The 24571-nt window shown below is 43.6% G+C and overlaps 1 protein-coding gene across 1 annotated transcript in view; it reads left to right on the top strand.

The window, feature by feature from the left end:
- Positions 1–24571, top strand: part of LOC8034830 (actin-binding LIM protein 3) — a 59203-nt gene that overhangs the window by 25602 nt on the left and 9030 nt on the right. Inside the window, exons 9-18 of the mRNA XM_040505278.2 lie at positions 1218–1265; positions 1406–1420; positions 2999–3166; positions 11546–11688; positions 13251–13392; positions 13458–13571; positions 17019–17107; positions 18569–18638; positions 18730–18764; positions 23233–23370. Of these exons, the coding sequence (XP_040361212.1) occupies positions 1218–1265; positions 1406–1420; positions 2999–3166; positions 11546–11688; positions 13251–13392; positions 13458–13571; positions 17019–17107; positions 18569–18638; positions 18730–18764; positions 23233–23370 (962 nt within the window). The remainder of the gene's footprint in view (positions 1–1217; positions 1266–1405; positions 1421–2998; positions 3167–11545; positions 11689–13250; positions 13393–13457; positions 13572–17018; positions 17108–18568; positions 18639–18729; positions 18765–23232; positions 23371–24571) is intronic.

The following is a 24571-nucleotide window of genomic DNA, read 5'->3' as shown; positions in this document are numbered from 1 at the left end:
GAAAGGAAAAACAGGCGATTGCTTGTTTGTGCAGACTGTGACGTGCTTTGTACATGCTTTACTTGGAGCACGTTTTTTGTGCTGCTTTGAAAGGAAGATACCAGAGTTGACTCCAAATTTGGACTCTGATGAAGGGTCAAAACTATCGATGAAGCAGCTTGGTTGACTGTTGCAAACCTTTGATGCTGAAACCAGACACGTAGACGACATTACCCACTGAGTAATGTTGTCAATTGTTATTGTATTTGTTTGGTGAGTACTAAAGGATGCCAAGATTGTTAAGAAGTACTTCAATACTTTATTTTGAATGAAGTACATTGAATCTGATGTGCTGTGGAACCCTGTTAACATGTTTTTCGGGGGATTAAAAAAAAAAAAAAAAAAAAAAACATTTGGTAGTTTATAGATGAGAATGGATGTAACTCTCACGCACAGCTTATTTCACATGGACTTTCGGTTACAAAGAGCTACTGTATTTGTTCAAAAACAGGTCTACTATTGTTTTTATTTTTATTTTCTGGAACTGTAACTTAAAATGTCTACCTGTAATTAGCAAAATTTCCAAGCAAATCAAGTTAACCCAGCTGCCCCCCCCCATCAACCGCTACACCTAGCACACCGGCGTCAAGCGGTGAAGCTCGACGCTTGTGCCACTGCAGAAAGGTGAAGCTTGACGTGCATGGTGCACAATTAGGAACTGCACACTCTATGCAAAATGAAGCTAGCAGAAGCATGAGAACCGAGCACCACAGCACACATCAGAAAAAGAGATGGACATATGAGCAGGTGATTGTGAAAGCTGAATCCTTCTCAAGCCTGCTTAGTCAAAGGCCATGCCTGTCTGGGCAGGCAGCATGGGGCAGAGGGGAAGGAGCAGGGTGGTGGCCCCACGTGTCCTGTCGGCAGCATCAGGTGGCCCTTTTTTGGGTGCAGAAACTGGGAAGTCAAGTGGAACAAATGGGAAATTGGTGCACATAACCGTTCGATGGAACCGGTGTTTGTGAGCGTAACGGCCGGTAAAATGTATCAACTGAGAATGTATCGGCGAGGTTCTACTCTACTTGAGGTACATTCCACTGTCCTTTTTGCTTTATTAAAAGTATGAAATCTGCCAATTACTTTGTACTTTAGGTAGTTTTTAACATGTAGTTTATGCAGCACTGGTGTTTAATTCCCTAGAAGGTGGTGTTTCAGAGTTCCTCTTTTATTGCCCTCAGATGGACTGGGCCGACCGAAGATACCCACCAAGCATCATACGAAACAAGGTGAGAGCAGCGTGGCTCAGATTTTGAGACTTTCACTTTGTGGCCCTTTCCGCAAGGGCTGTGAAGACTTGCAGTCTGGATTTCTGTTCTGCTCTCTCAGCACGCTCGTCTAAATGGTGCGCCTTTGATTCCTCTTCCAGGCATGCAGGTTCTCGGTACGTTCCAACCGCCTGCTTCGACGGGTGCTGACCGGGGTCTTGTCGGGCCCAGATGTTTTTGGACAACTCCGCTTCTCACTTCCCGCTTACTAGCTACGTTCCTGGTAGTTGTGTTCTCAGTATTTGGCTGTGCGGCCTTTTAACGCTGGTGGTGTTTAAGGACTGGGGTCCCTGAGGAAAGTGTGATAGAACGCCACAGAAACCGTTATGAATCACATGCTTCGGAGGACTGTCTGTACAAAAGAACATATAAATGAGAAGAAAGAACAAAATTCTAAATACGACCTGACGCAAATCAAACTCACGATCCCGTGATTATGAGCCTGACACACCACCAGTGCGTCAAAGGGGAGACTTCTACTCGCTATTTGGACGCGGACACCGACATCGGGCGTTTGACGTTTGTGTTTGTACAGTGGATAGAGACAGACGAAGGCAGCTCGTTGCCTCTACCCACTAATCATTCGAACCAGAGCTCGGCCTTCTGACGTCCCCTCTCGTCTCCTCCTCTCCCCCAGTCTCTGTCCCTATCCCCCCAAAAAATTAAAGGAAAAACAAAAAAAGGAACATTCTGTGCATACCAACTGTCTCCGTAGGATCAAGATAATTTTTTTTTTCACTGCATTATAACTTATTGGAGACCTCGAACTTGTATTATAGTCCCCTGTGTCTAGCACATCTAGTAAAATCTGGGTCTGTATTCTCGAGAGAACCAATCTCTTATTTAACGGGACTCGTAATTTCTTTCCAGTTCTTTGTTTTAAGAAGGAAACGATAAAAGGAATGAGTAAAGGGCGTTCGGGAAGAGAGGGTGCCCAGGTAGATCCAACATGCTTGATCATTATGCTCCAAAAAATTAAAAGCCTACAAAAGTGTGCAATGTAATGAAGCCCCCCTTCCCTTCCTCCTCCCCTCCTCTCCTAGAACTACTTCATTATGTCGAGGTTTAGCTTTATATACTATCCCATGTTTCGCTATTCCCGGGTTTTTTACTCTATAAAATTAATACTCTTGAACAGCTTAATTTTCCCGAGAACCTCATTTTCGCGAATTGACTTAAAAAAATATTGCGAAAAGTTGATCACGCAAATATATAAGCCTATGGTGATGAATACATAGCACAACACTCTAAAATTGGAAATTTGTGCCTGAAACCTGCACTTTGCAGAATTCACAAAATATTGAGCCCGCAAAAACAAAGCAGCTTACAAGTATACAAAGCTCTCTGGAGATTTTTATTTTCAGCGTGAGAGACAACTCGGATATGGGAATATGGCAGCAAAAAATGGATCCAGTTACAATGCTGTTCGACTGAAAGCATGGATAAACATCCAGTTGCGGCATTTAGGGCCAACTATAGTTCGCTTTCATAAAATATTAACTTGCGTGTAACGGTAAAGACCCTTCCCTGCAACTTGTTTTCATTTACAGCGAAAACATTGTACTGTGCAGGGGAAATTTCAGCAGCTTTGCCTCTGAGAAATAAAATGGCCGGAGATTTCGGCCCATACAAGCGTGCACTGTGTAGAATGTTTACCAGTGTAGCTGCTGACTGGGCCTACTCTTGCACTTCAGTGGACACGATCCAGTCAAGCACACCACGGCCCAAGTCACCGCACATGAACAACGAGGAGCCGATTGAGCTGGCCCACTTCCCCGGGGCCCGGCCGCCCAAGTCCAACGAGATTCCCAAGATTGAACGAGACGACTTTCCTGCCCCCCCTTTTCCGTACACCGACCCCGGTGAGTGCTGCCGCTTGCACCCTTTGTTTGTTTGGGTTCAGCAGATTCACAAACTTTGATCCACTTTTGTGTTTCTTCCATGTGTGCGAGAAAAAGACGGTAGCAATTCAGTGTCTGCAACAGAACCGCTTTTTAAGCCCTCAAAGGAATCTGTCTTGTTTTCAGTCGCAGTCCTGTTTCCTAGCAAATGTCTGCAGCTAGTGGTGGCAACTTTTCTTGTTTGGAGGCAGAATATTTAGATGTTTGTACTGTGCGAGTTCTTAGTGCAACAGCTCCCAACTTTCTTTTTGCATTAAGTTATTTTCACATTCTATACTGTTCTAAGAAATTGATGAATTTTATTTATGGGTCTGTTAAATTAATTATTGTTGGTAATTACGGGACATGTTATTTCCTTTGAATACCATCCATACATCTACAAAGAAAATTACCAACTTCCAGTGGAAACTTAAGTAAAAGCAACCTTTCAGAAAATATAAAACTCGTTAGGTAGTGCTTCCCACTCAACAAATATGTGTGGCATTTTCTTAATCTATATTTGTTTTAAAGGCTAAGAAAATAGTATCTCATAGCTACTACAGTCAAACACCCTTGTAACAAGCTTGCAGGACAGGTAAACTATTTCTTTGTACAAGTCGCATTGTTGCGAGAGTTGGGCGAGAAAACATTTCGCGTACAAAATTGAATGGAAGGAGTGCACCTGGCCTACATATGGACTGTTTCTGTGCTGTTCTATTGGTTTCACTTGTGGCGTGTTCAGACGATGGAGTTTGTCCCTCGAGGAGAAGATTAAACGTCATCAAGTTTTGAGGTCACGTGCTGCTTGTCGCGGATGTTTGCTAATCCTCCGAGCTCTTATGTAGCCGAGGAGAATCCGTGACTGGCCTAAAGAATATCCGTCATCACGTCGGAGCGACTTGGTCCCCTCGTTTGTCCCCCCTGCTTTCGGGGAAGAATTATGCTCAACAACTCTAAAGTGTGGGGGGCCTTTTTGTTTGACGAGTTTCTGAAGGTCGCCAGCAGGTTTGTGAAAAGGACTGTGGCGACTACACTGCATGCGACTTCGTCGTGCGAATGCTCGCTTGGATTTTCTGCACCACCTCCTCCTTCTCGTTTCTTTTCCTTCTCGCAGCTGTATGACATATTTGGTTTCCTCCTGAGATAAATATCTCTCGTGTGAATACACCGTTAGAGTCTGGCGTCACATAACATACACGGACGAACAGATGGACGGACAATATTTTGGGATTAGGGGGTTCGAAAGAATTCCATGCTTTAAAACGTTTATGCAGCACAAGGCCGTGCAAAATGCTGTTGCATCTCAATTACAGTGTGCACTGCAATTTAGGCAACACTTCTTACCGGTTTTCTGATAAAACTGGTGTGTTGCAGGTTTTAATAAGTGACATGAAGGATAACCCAAACTTGATCTCTCAACAATTGTTCCCTCAAAATCCCCAAAAATTATTTGGCACAAAAAAAAAAAAAAAAGAAAAGGAGCTTTTGTTTATTTTTTTCTATTGTCCCCAACTCTTTCAATACCCTCAGCACAGCCCCCATGCATTGCCAAGTGAAAAATGTGAAAGAAAACCCCAAAACTACAAAGACACTTAAGACTGCTAACGTGTAGGAATGCGAAAGCATTGGTATACATAGCGTATTGCTACAAGCTGCACGCCACGTTGAGCTTGGCTGAGCGACCTCCGCGTAGGTGCCCAGGCGAGCTCTGCGGCCGGCCGCTCTGCAGATGCCAGCCCCCTTTTTCTCTTACCGGCAGCAGGGCCACTGCACCAGACACATAGCCAGGATTTTGTTTCGGGGGGGGGGGGGGGGGGGGGGCCCGCCCATGAAAAAATGCTGTATGAGGGGGAGGGGGGAGAGGAGGTCCCAGCAAAATGGAAGATTTTGGGGGGGGGGGGGGGGGGGGCCCATGGGCCACCCCCTGGGTACGTGCCTGCGCTGCACCATGGAAAGGGCTTCTCTGTGGGGTGGCGTTCCTTGGAACTATGTTGTGTGCCAGCCAATGGGAGTTTTCCATCAATTTGCTGCTACAGACTGCAGGCTTCGCTTATGGGACAGGGGAGGCTGTCAGCCAATGCTTTGTTACTAACTCTTCCGGGCTCCAAGGTTTTGTATTTAAAAGTCGGCACCATAGTGCGTATGCAATGGTCATAAAAAACATTTGAAGAATGTCATTAATAATGGTTACAAGCATGGAACTCGTGACATTTCCAAAGTTCTAAAAAATGCCATTGCCTACTACATATGTCACTTAAAAATGAAGCGAGGAAGAGTCAGGATTGGGGGAGGAGGATACAGATTTTTTACAACTCTTTTGTACCCCCAAACTTTTTTTTTTCGCTATGAAATATTTTTTAGGGCTATATCAGGTGATTTGCAAGTGTTTTAGACCATAAGAAAAGTATCTATTATGTTGGGGTTGTCCGTGGCCCTTTAAATGGCTTGTCTATAAAAAACAGCAAGCCTTACTCGATAAAAACCCTTTGACCTAGTCCTTTGTTGTAGCCTCCCCTGTTTAGGGTAATGCCAAGCAGTGACTCTTTGTAATACTTTTTTTTTTTGTAAATAAATATGGAGAAAAAAAGGAGGATAATGAGGCTGTCTACCTATGGTTTACCCTTTCCTTAGCAGCTTCACTTTGCTTCTTGCTGCCGCCCGCTGTTCCTGACTGTGCTTCTGTTTGTTTGTTACTGACAGCAAAAAAAAAAGTATTTTGGAGATTGGTTACCGTATTTACACGAATGTAGGTCAACCCTTTTTTCAATTTTTGAAAATCTGAGGTGGGGGGGGTCGACTTATAATCGAACCAAAGCATTCCACCACTGGCGAAAATGAAACAATTGCGATATCATGAACACCTCGGCTTGTTACGAGTTCAGCCCTCCCCCTCTACCATAGTACCTCTAGCATTGCACTATTCTGTGTGCTCATTTTACAAATTAATTATTTTTTTATTTGCGCGAACGAGTATTATTGATAGCGATTCGCAAATTAACCCGAATATACGGCAATGAACAGCGCACGGCGCCCAATTCCCGGGGGGTGGCGGCACTTCTTTTAAGAGCCACGCTCCGGAGGCCGCTGGAACCATAGAGTTATTATAATGTACGCTAGAGGCTCAGCTGGCGCTAGTGTGCTGTTGCATTTTGAAGCAGACAGCAAGCAGTCCGAGTTTGACTTCCGGTAATGCATTTCTACGGAAGAAAGCGAGTGCATTTCCTCTCTGCGCTCGATTATAAGAGCAAATATCACGAATAAATCGTACCTACTAGGTACATTGGAACATTTCCCGGACACGCAGATGAAATTGGTCAGTTACGGCATTTTTATTTTAAAATTGTGGCATGAAAAACGGAGCTAAAACCGCTTCGTACAAGTATTTATGTGCACTGTCGGACACTGTTAGCGCGAACACGGCGTCGGCGCTTTTCAGCATGGGGGATATACGTGCCAAACGAACGAAGGACATGTGGAAAGCGAAGAGAGACGACAAGAACTATGCAGTAACACTGGATAAATAACTCTGCTTGCAGACGATCACAATAAATTGAAAGTCACGTAATGTAGCCCGATTTGCAATAAATAAGTACTGCTTTATGCTTCCTGCTCGTGAATATGTGTGAAGATGCTTGTTCTGTGTTCAAATCATCACCCGAACGCTCCAAATCTTTGCAAATAGGGGGAAGCCAGAGAACAGGCGCGCGATAAAAACTACCCAATTCATAGGAAATAATAAGAAAACACACCTTTCGTAGCCCACATACTTTATTCTTTACGTTTTGAACGTTTTTTTAACCACTCGTAAAGATGCACGACGGGGTCATTTTCATATAGTGAGAGGACAGGCATATTAGCAATATATAAGCACCAACGGAATGCTGGCGAACTTTGAACACACTCTAAATTCCTTTCGATTGTTATTTTGCTTAGAATAATTGCTCGTTTCTACATACCTGCCATGGAATAGAGGCTTGCGCCTGAAATATAGCGAAGTTTAACATCGTTCAGTGGTAAAGAAAAAATGCTGTAACTAAAGCAATTATACTTTCACAATATTAATAAAGGTACATACTATCCGGTACAGCCAAAATAACAAAAGTTATTCATGTTATTTTCCGGCGACGAGACAAAAATCACGCGCGTTTTCCTATAGGAATACACAGGAAGACTGGGAAAGTAGACTGCATGCTGTCTGCTTCAATTTGCAACCGGAAGTCCCGTAGACACTAGCGCCAGCTGAGCCTCTAGCGTTTATTATAATAACTCTATGGCTGGAACAGCCTCACGGCTCCTCACCCCGCAGCTTCTCTTCGCAGTTTTTTGCGCAATTTACGGTAGCACATCGTTTGATCGAGTGACGAGATCATGCTGGAGCGCTAACTATGTTTTTTGTATTGACACGCATGATCCGGGCAGTTTAGGTTTTCGGTGCTCGTTTATGGCCATTCTTCACTCAGAAGCAACCAACAACTGCGCTGTTCGACGCAAGTTCGACCCGTCGGAGCGGGTGATGCTCCAGTGGAGTCTGCACTCAGCAGTGGCGCGGGATCTTAAAGGGACACTGACAGGGTATTTATGCTCGCCGAGGTTTTTAGTTGTACGTGACATATGAGAGCTCAACTACCCAGAACAGAATTTTCGGCTCGAAATTCGGTTTCTTTCCGCCCGAAAACCGCCGATCAAGAACTGGCCGGTTCGAGTCTCGCTCACTCTCTTTTTCGCGGTCACGGGCCGTTTTCTAAGGTATCGATGCGACCACCAAATTTAATCAAAGTCGTGGGTCACTGAAGGCACACACTCAATATTAAAAATAGAAAAAAATATGAAACCCATTTTTTGTGGCTTCTAAAAAGCTGCAAATACGTTGATTCAAAAAAAATAGTTGCACAGAGAACCGGAAGCATTCTGTGCGTTCGTCGTTTCGCGTATCGTGGGACTCGCGGGGACGGCGATGGCAGCGGACGACGGGCGTGGGGCCTCTATTTCAGTACTGTCGTTCGCGGTACCGGCGAATTCTGTCTACCTTTAAAAGAGAAATTTGGGACTGATCAAAAGAATTGGTATTCATCCCGTACGACACGCCCGACCACCAAGCCGATTTGCACGAAGACGTCGCTGAGCCGTCGCTCCCTTCTCGTGGCTGCGCTCGCGCAAACGTCAAGCACGACGTGTCTACTTTGAGTTGAATATGCACGCGTACGATTTCTTTACTAGGTGCAAATGTCGCCAATGCGTGGTGCTTCCTGACGTCGACCCGGGAGTGCTTTTGCTAGAGGAAAATCGGCAGCAAACTTTCCAACTTACAGTTTACCGGCTGAATTATTACTAAGGAAAGAGATCCACCATTAAAAAAAAGTCCCAGTAGCTCAGTGGGAAAGACGTCCACTTCACACGTGGTAGGACCGGGTTCGATCCCCCGTGGAACCTTTTCTTTTTTTTTTTTTTTCAAACATTTTCCGATGTTTGCATACCTTTTTTTTTTTTTTTTTTTTTTACAATTATCATTGAACAAGCAAACAAAAAAATAACAAACAAATATTGTGGACGACACTTCGCTGAATTAAATGGTATGGGATTTCCTTTTTGACACCTGCGAACTCAATGTAATCACTTTCCACAAAATGCAAGGAGCATATAAATCAGGTAGCGTCCGCTTTCCGAGGTGCCCGTATATGCTCTACAGGAATTGCAGCAAGCCATTGGTCCCGATCCACTTGATCTTTCGGAAACTCTGTCGCACAATGCCCCTTTTTTTTTCGGACGCAAGACATGTGAGCCAGCTCTTCACGCAACATCTTGGGTGTATTCTTTTCGGAGCCGATCATGGAAATTCACCACGGGCACTCACTACTCATCTCCAACTCCTCAATGTACAAAACAACTCATCTTAGAGTACAGAACAACGAGCGGAACAAACATAACTGCAAAATAATCGTACGGCGAACAGTTCCCGTACGCCGCATGTCGTGTCGTCTGCTACAAGGAAAAGGAAAAAAAAAAAAAAGAAGAAAGGCACGGTTGGGTGTAGCCACGTGACTTCCGCCAGTCACTCTTTTCTCTCCACTTCTCCGACCTCCGTCAAGTTTCGGTTTCGGTTTCGGTTTCGAGCAGTTGCGTCTTTTGACTTTATTAAAAAAATATGCTACTCTGTTGCAAAATATTAATTGGGTAGTCCTCCGACACCATAATGAAGTGCCTGGCAAAAAATGAAAAAAAATTTTTGGGGGGTGTCAGTGTCCCTTTAAACTGTGACGGCAAACAAAGAGGCTTCTGTAGGCAAAAGTCTGGTTCTGGAGTTGGAAGTCAGGCTTGCAACGTACGCCGCAAAAGTGTGCAATCGGTCCCTACCCGTGACGTCCAGTGCGATTACCGAGCAAGCGTGGAAGATGCGGTTGATCCCGTTCATTTGCGAAGTGCAAGATTTCATTGGACGCCGTCGACGACGTGCTTCGAGAAAGTGGCAGTGATGATGACGGGACTGACATCCCCAGTGCGGACGAGTTGTAGTCTAGTTGCGGACGGAGTGAGAACAACAGGGAGCAGCTTCAGTTGTCCCGCCTCCAGCGTGAACTTCCCAGTTTCGATAACGCCTGGGCATCTCATGCACCTTGCGTGTGCATGCGCAGCCAAAGCACGCCAGAAGGCATCGGTCGCATGTTGGAGGCTCGGCTTTCAAAACAGATACTTTGCCGTTCTGACATGTTCGCAGTAAAATGCGCATCTACAGATTTTTTTTTTTTGCTGATGTGCAATGTGGGGGGGTTGACTTACGATCGAGTCGACTTACAATCGTGTAAATACGGTACTTGGTGCTGTAGCAGTGCTAGCTCCGTTCTTGTTTTTTTACCTTTGCCTCCCTTTTTTACGGACAACCAGGTGATTTATTGTTTTGGCATTGAGCTCTCAGGTTTTCCCCATATTTAGCCTGGATATAAGGAAGTCAGCAGGAATTGAAGTCACTTTACTAAATCCACTTTTTCACTATATCTGAACTCTAAGGGAAAGGAACCAAGTGGGCAAATTTGTTTATCGCTCTGCAGGAAGTTGTTGAGAGTTGGCTGCATGAGTTTCACAATATTAAGAATCATGGGCTCGATATTGTCTAACTGCGAGCCAATGTTCTAGTTTTATTCGGAACTCTAACATAAATATGTAAGGTGTCGATCACTTATGGCTCTTCTGGATCTCACTGGAGGTCGGGTATGCAGCAAGGCAAACTGACCACCAAATACGGCTATGCTTGCAAAAATGTTTTGAAATACAAATACAGAATACTTCAACAAAAATGTATTTAATTTCAAATTCAATCACTTTTTTTCAAAAAGTATTTAATTAGAAGATACAAATACAATGAGGGTATTTGATAATCTTCAAATGCTTCTACAAATACATTTTGTTCTCATAGACTAAATCTTGGACTTAAATTTAACCCAGTTAAAAAACGACTGTGCCCAAATAAAGAGTGGAGTCTTTATATATAATACTAAAAGTGAAGTGCTCAACTTAAAAAGAATGTTGCAGCTCTAAAACTTAATTTTGTTTCTCATAACTTGATAGGCGGGTACAACGTTGGGAAAAACAATGTTTTTAGTGCGAGAATAATTTCAAGGGCTGAGTTAATGCGTCAAATCTTTTGAAACAACATGTCATTAATGCGACCGATGCCTTCTGCCTAAAAAATTAAATCCCTCAGTCAAACAGTTGATAATTGTACTTGTCCGGTTGATTCCTTGTTCTACTCTTGCTTTTCTTTCGATGTTTATTATGCTCAATCTGCAGCAAATTTTATACTTTTTCTATGTGACTCCTATCACGAAGTGTGCCCACTATTGCATTTGATTGCAAAGATATACACGTATCTGAAATACTAAATTTTCAGTATATTAATAGAACACACAAATAAATCTCCCAATCTGTCATTAGATACTATATGAAATACGAAGTGCTCAGCATTTGAAATATGTATTTCAAATACTTGTACTTGAAATACTGCCCATCCCTGCACATACGATTCTTTCGCAGTGGCGAGAGCACCTTTCTTTTTTCTCACCTAGATTTTGAGGCCCACAATACCTGACATCGTCGAGACATCAGTTTCCGAGAAAGTGTAGTGCATGCAAATCTACTGCCCAAAAGATTTTCAGCACAAGGCTCAGGCTGTGTTAGGTCATGGTGCTGCTCAAGCACCTGATTAGTGCCACCTTCTTCCAGAGTTCATAGCTTTACTAAATTGCTGACCAGAGTATAGTCGAACCAGCCGAACAGGCCGATTCTTTCTGATCTATCTGCGATTGCAACTTTTTGTGGGACGTAGCAATTATGGCAACAAACGTTAACCGTGCACAACCTCTTTTACAGAGCGGCGACGACGATGGAGCGGCAGTTCGAAAGATTACGAAGTGACCGAGGATGACGAGGAGGAAGAAGAAGCGTTTGAAGAGGACCCGCAGCTGAAGAAAGAGGAGCAGGAGCTCTCAAAGATTGCCACGGGCATTGGAAAGGTCTGTACCTCTCCTCTTACCCATCGTGCTCACAGTGTTTGGAAACAGGGAAAAGTCTGGGTTTGTCGGGGAATTCCGAGGGATTGGCAGAGGTTGGGGGAATCGCCAGAGAGCGCAGCATGGCCGTGATGCAAGCATCTGTAAACATGCTTTCCGTGGCATGGTTTGCTGTAGCGTCCTGCGAATATTTGAAATTTCGAATAGTAGTTTCAAATAATACTCTATTCGATACTTCGAGATGAACTGCAATATTCATATTCTTTCAAGTGTCGGTCGTGGCGGGTTAGCCCCTTTGGGTGCCTTTCTTACCGAGCTCGGGTGCACTGCGAAAAAGCAACGCCCGCTGAAGTGAGCTCTGCGGGTATTGCTTCTCCACAGTGCACCGGTGCTCAGTAAGAAGTGCGCTCAACGGAGCTAACCCGCCACGATCAACACTTTGAAAAGTATAAATATTGCAGTCGCGTGCTTGAAAGAAATGTACACTTTCAAAGCGTGCGGGTGCTCATGTGTGCCTGGTGTATTTAAAAAGAAACTGAAACTTTGTGACTGTTGATATTGCAGTAAAATTTTGAAAATTAAAATGTGGCTGTTATGCAAGAATATATGGTAGGCAGAGGTGCCCTTCCCACCTGCGTTCATTAATCATTATTTTTTTTTTTTAATTTGAGATTGAATGAACAATTTTTGCATATAGCAAGATTTGGAAATCCACTCAATTAGGTATAGGTGGGCATATTTATAGGTTGAGGTTGATGTCAAATCCGTTGTTTACTTGTCATTTCAAGGCATCAGACTTTCTGAGGTCACAGTCTATAAATATAGTTAGATTAAAATTAGCTTATAAATGGACAAGTTGAAGCATGGCAACAACCTTCACGAGCTTATCTGGGTTTTCATTTAAGCTTGGTGCAATAGTAGGGAAGGGTTTGAAGAATCTATTCGATTTGAAGGTATTCAACCGAAACCACTATTTGCTTCAAATTCTCTTCAAACTAAAAATCCACTATTCGCACATGATTAGTATGTAGTCTGCTTTTTAACCAGAGTGGAACCTCGTTAAAAAGCAACTCTCTTTAGTTTGAGAGGAGCCCCTGGATGTCGGAAAGAACCCCATTTTCTGAGTTCTCAGTAGGAGCCACCTGTTTGAGGAAGGATTGCTCTCGACAAGAGGAACCGATGTGGAGAGACCTTGCAGGTTTCCCTTAACAAGTTTCTGCTGTACACAGCAGCTCAGTCAAAATACGTATATACAAAAATGAAAGGATAGTCCAAATTAGAAAAACTATTGTCTCTTTTTCTTTCAGCCTCGTCCAATATGCAAGAGTTCCATGCACTCCTGTTTTATTAGTTGAAGGTGGTAAAGACTGCATTGTTCTGCCAAATGTATTGCAGAACTGTGCTAAAGTTATTCAAAGAATTGTAGAGAGGTGAAAGGATTTCCAATTATAATTTTAGATGTCAATAATTAAAACTAAAACAATAAAAATTAAGAGTGGTTTGTAAATTCTATTGGTGCAGCATTTTTACTAATTCCCACTCACTCCTTCATGCCTCGGATGCAGGTGTTTCTCAAGACGGTGAAGGAGCGCGAGAAGTATCGTGCCTGGAAGATGACCCACGTGGACCCCCGCAATGCCTCGCGGACGCCCTCGGCCAACAAGGAACCGACGTACAGGTTGCGCTACGACAACCCGGTAAACGCCTGTAAGTCGGCCATTGCTGCTGGGCAGTTGGCGACTGCACCGACAGCCCTCACTTTCGTTCCCCAGCCCCTTCGAGGGACATTGACCGCCCCAGGCCTTGGGAAGAGGAAGAGTTTGATCGGAACTCAAGCTACAGATCGTCTATGGGGAGGTCTGTCGGGACGACACCTACATACAACGGTTCGTCTCTCTCTCTCATCGTGTGTGCTCTAGTTATAAATTGTGATGTTGCATTGGGACACAATCTGAGCATGCTGTGTGGGCTGAGCCAGATGAAGAGGGAGTTGCTACCCGATTGGCAAAGGGGCCACAGTATTGCGCGGATGCATAGATGTCCCGTCATTCGTGCAGACTATGTCACCCGTTATTCCGTCATACTATTTTTGGGGGTACTCTAGACGACCCTATAGACCTTTTTTTGCTTACTCTTGTCCCTGCAGCCACCTGGTAGGCAGATCCAGTATGGGTGACAAAAAAAATAATAAAACATTTAATCTTGCAAATAGAAAAAAAAAAAAAATAAAGGGGTGGCAAAACGAGAATGGGTGATGCTTACACTTATATCCTCAATGTATTCTACCAAGTGTCTCAAATAGTGGCCAGATTCTTTAAACTGACAGCGAAATTCGGTTTCTTAATCTATTGCGCTACGATTTTGTGCAGCGTTGCCCACAGGTGGTGCATTTTTTCTATAAAATTTGCAAAGATCGAACTTACCTGAAGAAAAAGTAAAAACAAAATAAAAAGGCTTAACTCCTATGAAAACGCAGCAAAGCCACCAGTCTTCAAACCATAAAGTGCCCTATTGTTTGAAAACCGGTGGTTTCGCTGCGTTTCCATGGGAGTTAATTTTTACTTTTTCCTCAGGTAAGTTCGATCGTTGCAAATTTTATAAAAAAAATGCACCACCTGTGGGCAACGCTGCACAAAATCGTAGCGCGATAGATTAAGAAACCAAATTTTTTGGTCGATTTAAAGAGCCTGGCTGCTATTTGAGACACCGGGTACCGGTGTGGCAAAGGCAAAACAATGTTTTCTTCCATGCTGGAAGTGATAATATTTCAAGGTGGCGGTGCCCTTGTGAAAAAGGTTTATAGTTGCGGGCACAATATATATACTTTATTTGCGCAATTTTTTTCTGAAGCAATGCACTTGCAACTACATGCACATTATAATTGGGTCCAAAAACCAAAATTTAAAGAAAGCCTAGAAAAACTCTGTGTAGAAAGCACAGCCCCCTTGATGTAGACGCAATGTGCTTTGTAGTTGTAGGCTAGGTGGCACCTGATACACTTACTGTATCCGCTTCCATCCATATTTTGCATGTCTTTGCATTCAGTATTTTGCATTTTCACGTCCGTGATCCCATTGGTTCTGCCTCGTCGGCACGTTGCTTCTGTTCTTGCGAACTTGTTCTCTTTGGGTTGCCTTGGCTCCAGCCTGCGTTCGTTGCCTTTCGTCATACTTCAGCTGCGCATGCATGTTCGAAGCTTACAAAACAGCTGAACCAACTTATTTACTAGCATAATGCACTCACTTTTCTTTCCCCCAAAATTTACTCATATTTGCGTTCATTATGCGGGGTAAAATTTTGTGTATTTACACACTCTTCGTGCAAATGTAATTTTAGGTGCTGATCTGACACAGCAGGGTACTATGGCACGTCTCCACTGACAGAGACAGACCCACGGCTAGTCGTGGGCGCAGCACAGTAACCATGCTCTATAAATTGTTAACTTTTTGAGGCAACCTTCGGCATTTTCTTTGCCGAATTTAAAGCACCGTACGAAACTCGCTCGGCATGGAAAGCGACACGGCCCTTCCCAGGCCACTTTCGCAATTTCACTGTCCAAAAGCAGGCCACAGACGACGCCGTGTTTTTTTTATATCGATGCATTCGATGGGCGAGACATCTCCGGGGGCTGGGCAATTCCTTGATTTGCTCTGTTTCTTCGTTGATCACTTCCACAACTTCCCACGTGCAGCCATTACGCACGCATGTACTGCCATGCTTAGCTTGGCTTGGCTGCTTGGCGGCAAAAAGAAATGCACCTCTTTAGAAATTATGGTTCCAGAGGTTCTGCTACGAAAACATGTGTTCGTGTTACATGGATTCACGAGCGACCATGGTAGGCTTTTGAGCGAGATCTCGCGCCAGCGCTCATGTTTGGGCAGAGAATGCATGCACATTCTCTGCCCAAACACCCCGAACCGGTATTTCCTAAAAAGGTGGATTGGCTTGTTGGCTGGCTGAGTTTGATGCGGTTTGAGACTCGCGGAGCCAAAAATTGGAGGGGTGTTTATTACGTGTGGGAAAAAAGTCAGAATATTAATGACCGTTGCGGGGGGTGCGTTCATTATATGAGTAAATACAGTAGTTTTGTGCATGCGCATGTTTTATTAACTGTTCCACGAGGTGCATGATTGATTTTACAGGATAAAGTCAGAAGAGGCATCCCGAGTAATGCAGGCCAAGGTTCCGCTAGTTTTTGTGTGCTCTATTTTTATAAGAAATATTTGTCTGGAAGTTGCGGAAATAATTTATTGGCATATTGATCCTTTCCCTTGGGAATGAAAAGTATGAATAATAAAAACTATGAAATTTTCATCTGTCCTCATTTAAAGGGACACCGAGAGGGTATTTAAGTTTGCCAAGGTTTTTATTTGTACATGACACATGAGAGCCCAACCAGCCAGAGCACAATTTGCGGCTCGAAATTAGTTTTCTTTCCACCCGAAAACCACCGATCGAGAACCGGCCAGTTTGAGTCGCGCTCACTCTCTTCTTCGTGGTCATGTGCCGTTTTCTTCGGTTTAAACACAACCACCAAAGATAATCAAAGTCATGGGTCATCGAAGACACACACTCAATACTAAAAATATAAGAAAATATGATACCCATTTTTGTGGTGTCTAAAATGCTGCAAATACATTGGTTAAAAAAACAAAATTTGCACAACCACGTGATTTTTGGTAACTTTATCCTTCTCAATAGGTATTTCTTCTTCCCCAGTGCAGTTTTAGTTTTGGTTTCGAGCAGTTGCGTTTTTTGACTTTGTTAAAAATATATGTGATGCTGTAGCAAAATATTGACTGGGTAGTCTTTTGACACCATAAGGATCCTGGCAAAAAATTAAAAAAAGTTTGTTGGGGGTGTCAGTGTTCCTTTAAGTTCATATAAAATGATATTAAAATCAATTCCAAAAATGGTTCTGAAAAGCGCTGCATTTTGCCATGCAGGATTTTCTGACAAATATTAAAAAACTAGCGACAACCACTGAAAGTGGCCCTGAAAATTCTGGAAATCTCGGCGAGATGATATAAGGTGCAGGCGCGACTACGGGAAGGAACATTTGCTTTTCTCTCCGTTCTGCCCGTGCAGCCGCCATTGCTACAATCTCTTCATTTCCTGTTCAATCAATTTGCAGGGCAATTAGAACCAGGTCGGTTACTGTCTGCGACATGCCTCGTCTAAATGTTACGAGCATAAAAATTAGATTATAGACTTTGTAAAAAGCCACACAAGTGTCCCCTTTGAATTTGGGATTAACTTGGCCAGTTGGGCCAACGATTGATGCACTTTAGGAAACTTGAAATCATTCGTGGTGGCTTTTTTTTTTTTGGCAGTGGTGTCCTCACTTCGAGCAGTGCCCAAGCCAGGCTATGGACTCGCAACCAAATCTGCAACACTTCCTGTAGGTGGTCGTGATTTCATGGTGAGAGCATGGCTTGCTTGTAACACCCTGACACCATTCCAAAGGTCTGTGCAATGGCGGCCTGTGTTTTGGGCAATGCAGTCGGTCGACCCTCACTTGTGGTGCCTCGGTCTCTCGGAGACAAAGCCTCGATCCACTCTTTGTGTCTGTTTCTAATGCTCCGTTTGTGTTGTCAGTAACCTTGGCGAGGGTATGAAGATACCGTGTGCGGGCTGACCAGCAGGAGTAGCTCCCTCCATAGACCAGCTGCTAACAAGGCGTTGTTTGCGGCAGACGCTCTAAAGCCACGTTCACACTGCCCATACATCAGACAAAAGACACTGCATTCGCTGCACGTATGAAGACAAAATTATCTGCACACATGCCACAAGCATGTTTGAAGCTTGTTTGCTTCAGACGTATGTGTGCTTCGGACGTATCTAAAGACAGTTTTTGTATGACCAATGCGACAAGGCGAGCAAGAAACACGCCTCGGACAGTTTCTGCAGACCGTTTTTTGTAGGATGCGTTATCAGTGTGACCTCGGCTAAAGAGTCAGAAAGGAGTCTAACTGTGCTCGGACAACCTGCAAGTGTTTTGTTGTTTGAAGTGCGATGCCGTGATGTGTCAAAGTGACTGGTTCCTGAGCTCTGAACGGCATGTTGCGACTGACTGGTTGTCTCACTGGGTACCGTGGCACTACCCCACTGACTGTCGTTTGACGCACAACAGTGCCGAGTTTGATTTGCCTGTGTGTCGGTCGATCTCCCTGCCCCGATTAATTCCTCTTCGTTGCTTGAATTTGTCGGCTCTCAAGTAAAACCCTCTCGCATGTATTTACGGGTGTTCCTTACAGTATGATGAGAATTTAAGGAATATTCGAGTATTGTGCGTACTAAGACACACTTCTAGTACAAGTAAAAATGAAGCAAGCACTTTTAGAGCTAGTAGTTGTGTTAGCAGCATTTTTAGAGTGCGCTGGTCGATTTGAAGTAAAGTGGCCTTTTCGTGCAGAATGTTGTAAATGTGTTTGAAGAGATACTGCACCTAGGCCACTCCAAACTGTTCTTGCTACAGACCTGACTTGTGCGTTTTTGCACTCGAAGTGGAACCACTTGAAAGGGCGACTTGAAGCTGCATATCTAAGCGCTGCATATCTAACACATATAAGCTCGGCACAATGCATAAAGATGCAATATTAATTATGATTATGCAGTGCAATCCACTTATAATGTTAATGAGAAAGCCCAAAAATTCAATCGTTATAACCAATTATCTTTGTTGCTGGACTAGAAACTGATCGTTATAAGCGGTACATCGTTATATGTGGTATCGTTATAAGTGGATTGCACTGTACATGAAATGGCAAGGGGTTTACGTGAACGGAAGGCTTTTATTTGGGTGGTGGAACAAATACATTTTGACTCATTTCTCTCAACTAGTAGTTGTTTCTCTCCACACAAATGTAATTTTTAATTTCAGGCGCAAGATCTTTCATTTAGCAAATTGGAAAAAACTCACAGTACGGAATTCAGTTGCGGCAAATCAGATGGTGAGTTTGTTCTTTTGTTGGCACTGAGAACCTTGCAATGGTGCTTGAATGAAAACCTTTACTCAAAAGTGCATTTTTTTTGTCCTTGCAGTTTCAGGGACTTCGGACCACGATAGGAATGCAATTGCAAGTAGCACAACTTACACACTCCTCAACTTCCATCTAAACTTGTCCTTTCATACTAGGAATCCTGACATTTGCTGTCCGTTGTTTTTCTATTTCCAGTTCTTGAATCGCTTGGATACTGTGCATGATATCACTAGAGTCAATAAATGTTCATGAAGTACTGTACATATTCCATAGCATCCTGTCAAAGGGAAAGTTGAGTTCTCTGATTGGTCACTTACAACCGCACTGATGCCATTCTCATTAGCCAAACTGTCAGTTTTCGTAACTGTCTGGTGTTCGCACGATTGTAACACGCCCCCGATTGTAACGCGCAGGTATATTTAGTGCTTAAATATTTGGAAAATAGCTCTATGCCGATTGTACTGCGCTGGTAAAAAAAGGAAAGCTGAACGCATACCTCATAGAACAGGTTTTATGAAACGCATGCCAATACAAAAATAAATACCGTGCACTAGTTGCCATTCTCGGAGTTTAATGATGGTTTTTCACTGTCCACAGAGGTAATCCTTGCTTTCGTCTAAAGCATTGTAGGTGCTGCGCTTCTTGCGCTTGTACGAGTGCGCGACCATTGCCTCTGGGAAGGTCGTCTTCCAAGCAACTTTGCTAGTTCGTCGAGTTGCTGGGATTGCGAGGCCACGCAGCGCTGCTTTGTTGTCCTTTCCCCCCAGCGTGATGGCCTTTCGTTTAACTGATGCCTCCTTGTCGAATTCTTTTTTCTTTTTCCATCTGAAGACGGCAGACACAAGTCCTAGGCGTGAGAGAATATGCGTGATACGGGTACCAAAATGGGCAAATGTAAACTAACGGTCACGATGGCGATGGGGCTAGCCACCTTATACCGAATATTGTGTTTTCTTTCTGAGTTTCGGTTTTTGGTTTCGATTGTAACGCGCATGTATTTTTGGGCACTGATTTTGGCAAAATAAAGTCTGCGTTACAGTCGTGCAAACACGTAGTTTGTTTCACATTACCAGGTAGTACCCTGTCTTGCCAGCTGCAAACACTTATTTGCACTGTCGGCTCTGCTCACTTTATTGAAGACTTTCTAGCTCTTAGCCTGAATTAAAGCAGAAACACTTGTGTATGGGCAGCCCTTTACTAAAGAAGTCCCTACAGCGAGTTATTTTGCATCAGCTTCCTACTTGTACCACTGCATAACAATGAGCAAAAGCTTGGAAGTTGCGGTACTTCATGAATATTCCGTGGCTGTAGTGGGGACTTTCAACAACTGTCTTGTTTCTTCTATTAACTGTATTTATGTACAAGTCTTCACCAAGAAAGTTGTAAACATAGAAAAAGTTTGAACAGCAGTAGAGGCTTTATTACACGACGTTTCGTGAAGAGACTTCCCTTTTTCAAGTGTGCAGAAAATACAGTTGCAAAGCGTTTTTAAAGAGACCAAAGGAGAGTAGGAACATTGGAAAGCAAAAGAAAAAAGTCATATATATATAATAGTACAAGTAAAAACACTTGAGCATACTATAGGCAAACCACCTCCCCCATCGCAGAGGAGAGCGGGAGAGAGCTAAAGCTCTTTGAGGGGAGAGCTTGAAACATTGGGATGTGGGCACGTGGCTTGCTAACTTCCCTCTTCTTCCTTTTAGGAGCAAAGCTCCTTAGTGTCCAGCCTTGTCAGGCGTCCGTGCTCACGTCAATTGCCATTCCATCTGTCTTCTTAAAAAAAAAAAAGTTTGCGCAGTCGACAGGATTGGAACCTGTGCGGGGAGACCCCAATGGATTTCTAGTCCATCGCCTTAACCACTCGGCCACGACTGTAGGACGAGTGGGGGGCTCTGAGATGTGTAGTAACTGAAGAGCTGAGGATGTCATGGATGAAACATTGCATGTAGCCACTCAACATCTATACGTACTGGAGAGGGTGCTGTGGTCAAATGTGTATATAATTGCGTTAAACTTTGCATGCATTGGCTCAACGCTTATAGACGAGAGGGCGCTGCGGTCAAATGCTCAAATATAAAAAAAATCAGCACTACCTATGAACAAAATCAGTATCATCAGCACCACCAGAGCTTCGCCCCCATCGACATCATTCACCACGTAAAGATGCGGTCATTTTTTTTTTTTTGGCGGGGAGGGGGGAGATTGAGCTAGAGGCGTTTTAAGGAGTATTTCTCGATATTCTGTTGCACCCACGTGTGACATTTCTGGTGTCCGTTTACACACACTTCGAGCTTATTTATGGCCTTCGTTTCCTTCGGCGTTATACTGGCTTAGGCTCATACCCCTGTATGTTGTTATTTTTCTGGATTTGGAGCTCTAACTCTAACATGATGGAGGCCGTTGCCTGTGATATATTTTCTTGGTTTCGCTAACGAGTGCTGCGACTGTGTCCCCCTTAGTACTACTACTTTTTTTTTTTTACATGTGTGTTTTTTTGGAATGTAGTTTTTTTCATCCTGAAGTGTTTTTATTTGTACTATTATATAATATGACTTTTTTCTTTCACTTTTTCCAATGTTCCTCCTCTCCTTGGTCTTTCTAAAAACGCTTTGCAACTGTATTTTCTGCACACTTGAAGAAGGGAAGTCTCTTCCCGAAACGTTGTGTAATAAAGCCTCTACTGCTGTTCAAACATTGTTTCTTAACTAGTATGATTATGGCATGTCATCTATTCAACTAACTTTGAGAGCTTCTGTAGCGAAACAGCTCTGTAACAACGCTAGTTTTATTGCACAAGATCTTTATTGCATCACTGTCTTTGGGAAGTGTGAGCATATCTCATGTACTATCAGTTTCAGTATTGGCTTGTTTGCTACAGCATGGAGACATGCAAATATTCAAAACTTTTGAATACTATCAATTGAAATATTGGCACATACTGTTTAATCTTCCGATCAACTACTGTAATATCCCGAGACATGCCCCGCCCACGAAAGATAAACCACCCCTATTTTCGGCTTCATTTGCTATATTTTTTTGAACACCGAAAGATAGCCCACTCCTAGTATTGCGGTGTTGGGATCAATGAAGGCCTCGGCGTAAATACGGCTAGTTAGGTATGGCGGGATACACCTAAGCAAATGTTGCTGACTGAGAAGTAGAGGGTGTCCCATAAGAAAATTTACAGGGTTTTTTTAACCGCAAAAATAAACTAGGCATCGCGGAACGCTCATTCTCCGCCCTAAGGTAGCGCTAGAGGTCACAACCAGATGCCAAAGTTTCAGCCCGAACTAATATTTTAATCAAAAGTTATAAGTGATTTTCTGAAAATTTCAATGTGAATTAAAATGGCAGCCAACGGAGTTTTCGAATACATGGGGCTCTATGGGCACCAGAAACCGAAACGGGCAAAATTGGGCTCCATTTTCCCATTGAAATTTTCAGAAAATCACTTATAACTTTTGAATAAGGTATCGGATCGGGCTGAAACTTTGGCATTTGGTTGTGACCTCTAGCGCTACCTTTGGGCAGAAAATGAGCGTTCGGCGATGCCTGGTTTATTTTTGCGCTGAAAAAAACCCTGTAAATTTTTTTTGTGACACCCTGTACAGTCATCTTTGCTTTGTTACCCTTCGCCACAATAACAAGCTTAGAAAAGACAGATGACCTAAAAATAGCATTTTTTCAATTTTACTTGATCGCACACCGAAAGTTAGCCCCCCTCCATATTTTCAACCGATTTGCTCTTGATTTTAGGGGGGCTATCTTTCGGGTTATTACAGTAGTAGTGTTTGAAAGCTTTCTGATAGTAATGTTCTGATTATACCGTAAAATATTGGGGGAGTGCCCAAATCTGGCGCTTAACGAATAATTTTCACAATTGCCAAGTTTGGGAAATACTAATAAGTGGGCGCTTCAAGGAAGCGGGCACTTCCACGGTATTTTACGGTAAGTTATAAATATTTTCAGATTTTGTTGAAATGAGTTGTTTTGAGTTCCTCGAGGTAACTTTCTCCCAGTCTTCAAGGCCTGTTGATATGTATATGTGCTTTTCGCAAAAGCTGTGCTTTGTCTTTGCACATGTTACAATTCCATTTTCTCCATACAGTAAAAACTGCACTGCAGTTAAGAAAGTGTATTGGAGTGTCTATTACCCTCATGCACTATAAATGCAAAGGGTTGCAATTTGTACTCGCTAAATTATGATGCGACTGCCGATTTAGATGGTAATTATATTTTGCGATGACAATATTGGACCAACGAAGTGCGCATTTGAAAATGAAGTTTGGGATAGCTATGTCCTCCAGCTGCTGGTTTTTGTGGTCCATTCATGTTGGCAACATTGATAGCGATCCATATATAGCATCCACATCGCAATAAACGTGGCACATTCCTTGTTAAGAAATGGCGGCGTACAGCCTGCTTCTTTCTGGTTATTGTGTTGGCAACCAGGGCATGCCATGATGGGTCCTACGACGTCTTTTCACCCGTGCTCCACGATGGAGCTCGCTGCTATATTGTGTTGTTCTCACTCTGATGTGGCGCATGACTGACCCGTGTGCAGAACCACAGCACGAGCGGCATGTTTCGGTCGACCCCATTCTCGGACGGCTACTCGGGGTTCCGGTATGCATCCTACAGCCCGCACCTGCGGCGCTCCATGCCCAACGTTAACTGGCACCTGTCGAGCGAACCCCCCAAGGTGCGCTCTCTCTGTTCGCGGCCTCACGTGCACTGGGAGCTCACACCAGAGCTTCTGCAGCCACAGAAGCACTACCCTTCTGTGGGCTTCTCCTGAGCAGTAATAATAAACATTATTACTATTGTTAGTAGAACCAGCATTTTCCTGCATTGACATTCGGAGACAAGATTGTACAGTCATAGGGCATACCTATGTGCTGAGCAACCAGTTTCCAAATGTGCAGGCACAGCATATCTGCAGAGACTTCCGTTGTAAAGCAATAGCTTTAAGGCGCTTGTGCCGCAAAAAGGTTGGCATGAGACGGGAAAATCCTGATTGGTCGATAGGGTTATGACGTCGCAACCACACGACCTTGTGCGGGAATTTCAAGCAATCCACAATGTTCACGTGAAACATGACGTCACACGTGGAATGAAAGTGTATAAAACATGACTTGTAATGTGAATTAAAGGTCGCCACATCTCTCAAATGATTTCACTTTATAAAGTAATTAATTTGCCTTAAAGGGAAGCTACGGAGCCTCTTGAAAAAAAAATGAGTTAGACGTGAATTCTAGTGTATTTTTACCCCGTGAACCCGAATACCTAAACCATTTGCTGCGCAATTATTGTTAAACGCGAGAAAACGCTGATGTCAGTCGCTGTATGTGACATATTCGACGGATCTTTTGGCTGCCCAAGGCTAGGGAGGCGGGGCTTCAGCCCTATTTTGAAATTGCTCCTAGGGCTCTCCGGCGTGTCGCATTGAAGCATAATTGGGATATCTGTGATTCTAAAAACCAAATGAACGCAATTCAAGAGTTTTTTCTCAAATGCAGAAGCACCCCATCTTTCCTTCAAAGAAAAGTGAAGCATTTTAGGCACAGGCGGGATTCGAACCCACAAACTTTCGGTTGCGAGCCAGACACGCTACCGGCTAGGCCCTGCAGACACGCTTGCATGCCTTGGGAACGAGCGGGGGTTTATATGTTTAGCTATCACATTCCACTCTTAAAGGCAAAGCTTAAGCCTCCTGTAATTTTTATCCCATGTTTGTGTGCTTCCACATCTGTAGCTAACGCCGCAGATACAACAGCTTGCAACTGCACATGCTTAGTACAATGACTCAATTATTTCTTCAGCTTTGATTGAAATGTTGTCAAGTTAGCACAAGTCAGTAAGGGGTGTTTCAGATAAGTTTGGTCGAGCATGCCCAGTGACCA

Source organism: Ixodes scapularis, unplaced genomic scaffold (genome assembly GCF_016920785.2).
Source record: "Ixodes scapularis isolate PalLabHiFi unplaced genomic scaffold, ASM1692078v2 PGA_scaffold9__187_contigs__length_104089568, whole genome shotgun sequence".
Lineage (NCBI taxonomy): Eukaryota > Metazoa > Arthropoda > Arachnida > Ixodida > Ixodidae > Ixodes > Ixodes scapularis.
The sequence above is the reverse complement of the archived record's forward strand: the minus strand, read 5'-3'. Positions and strand labels throughout refer to the sequence as shown.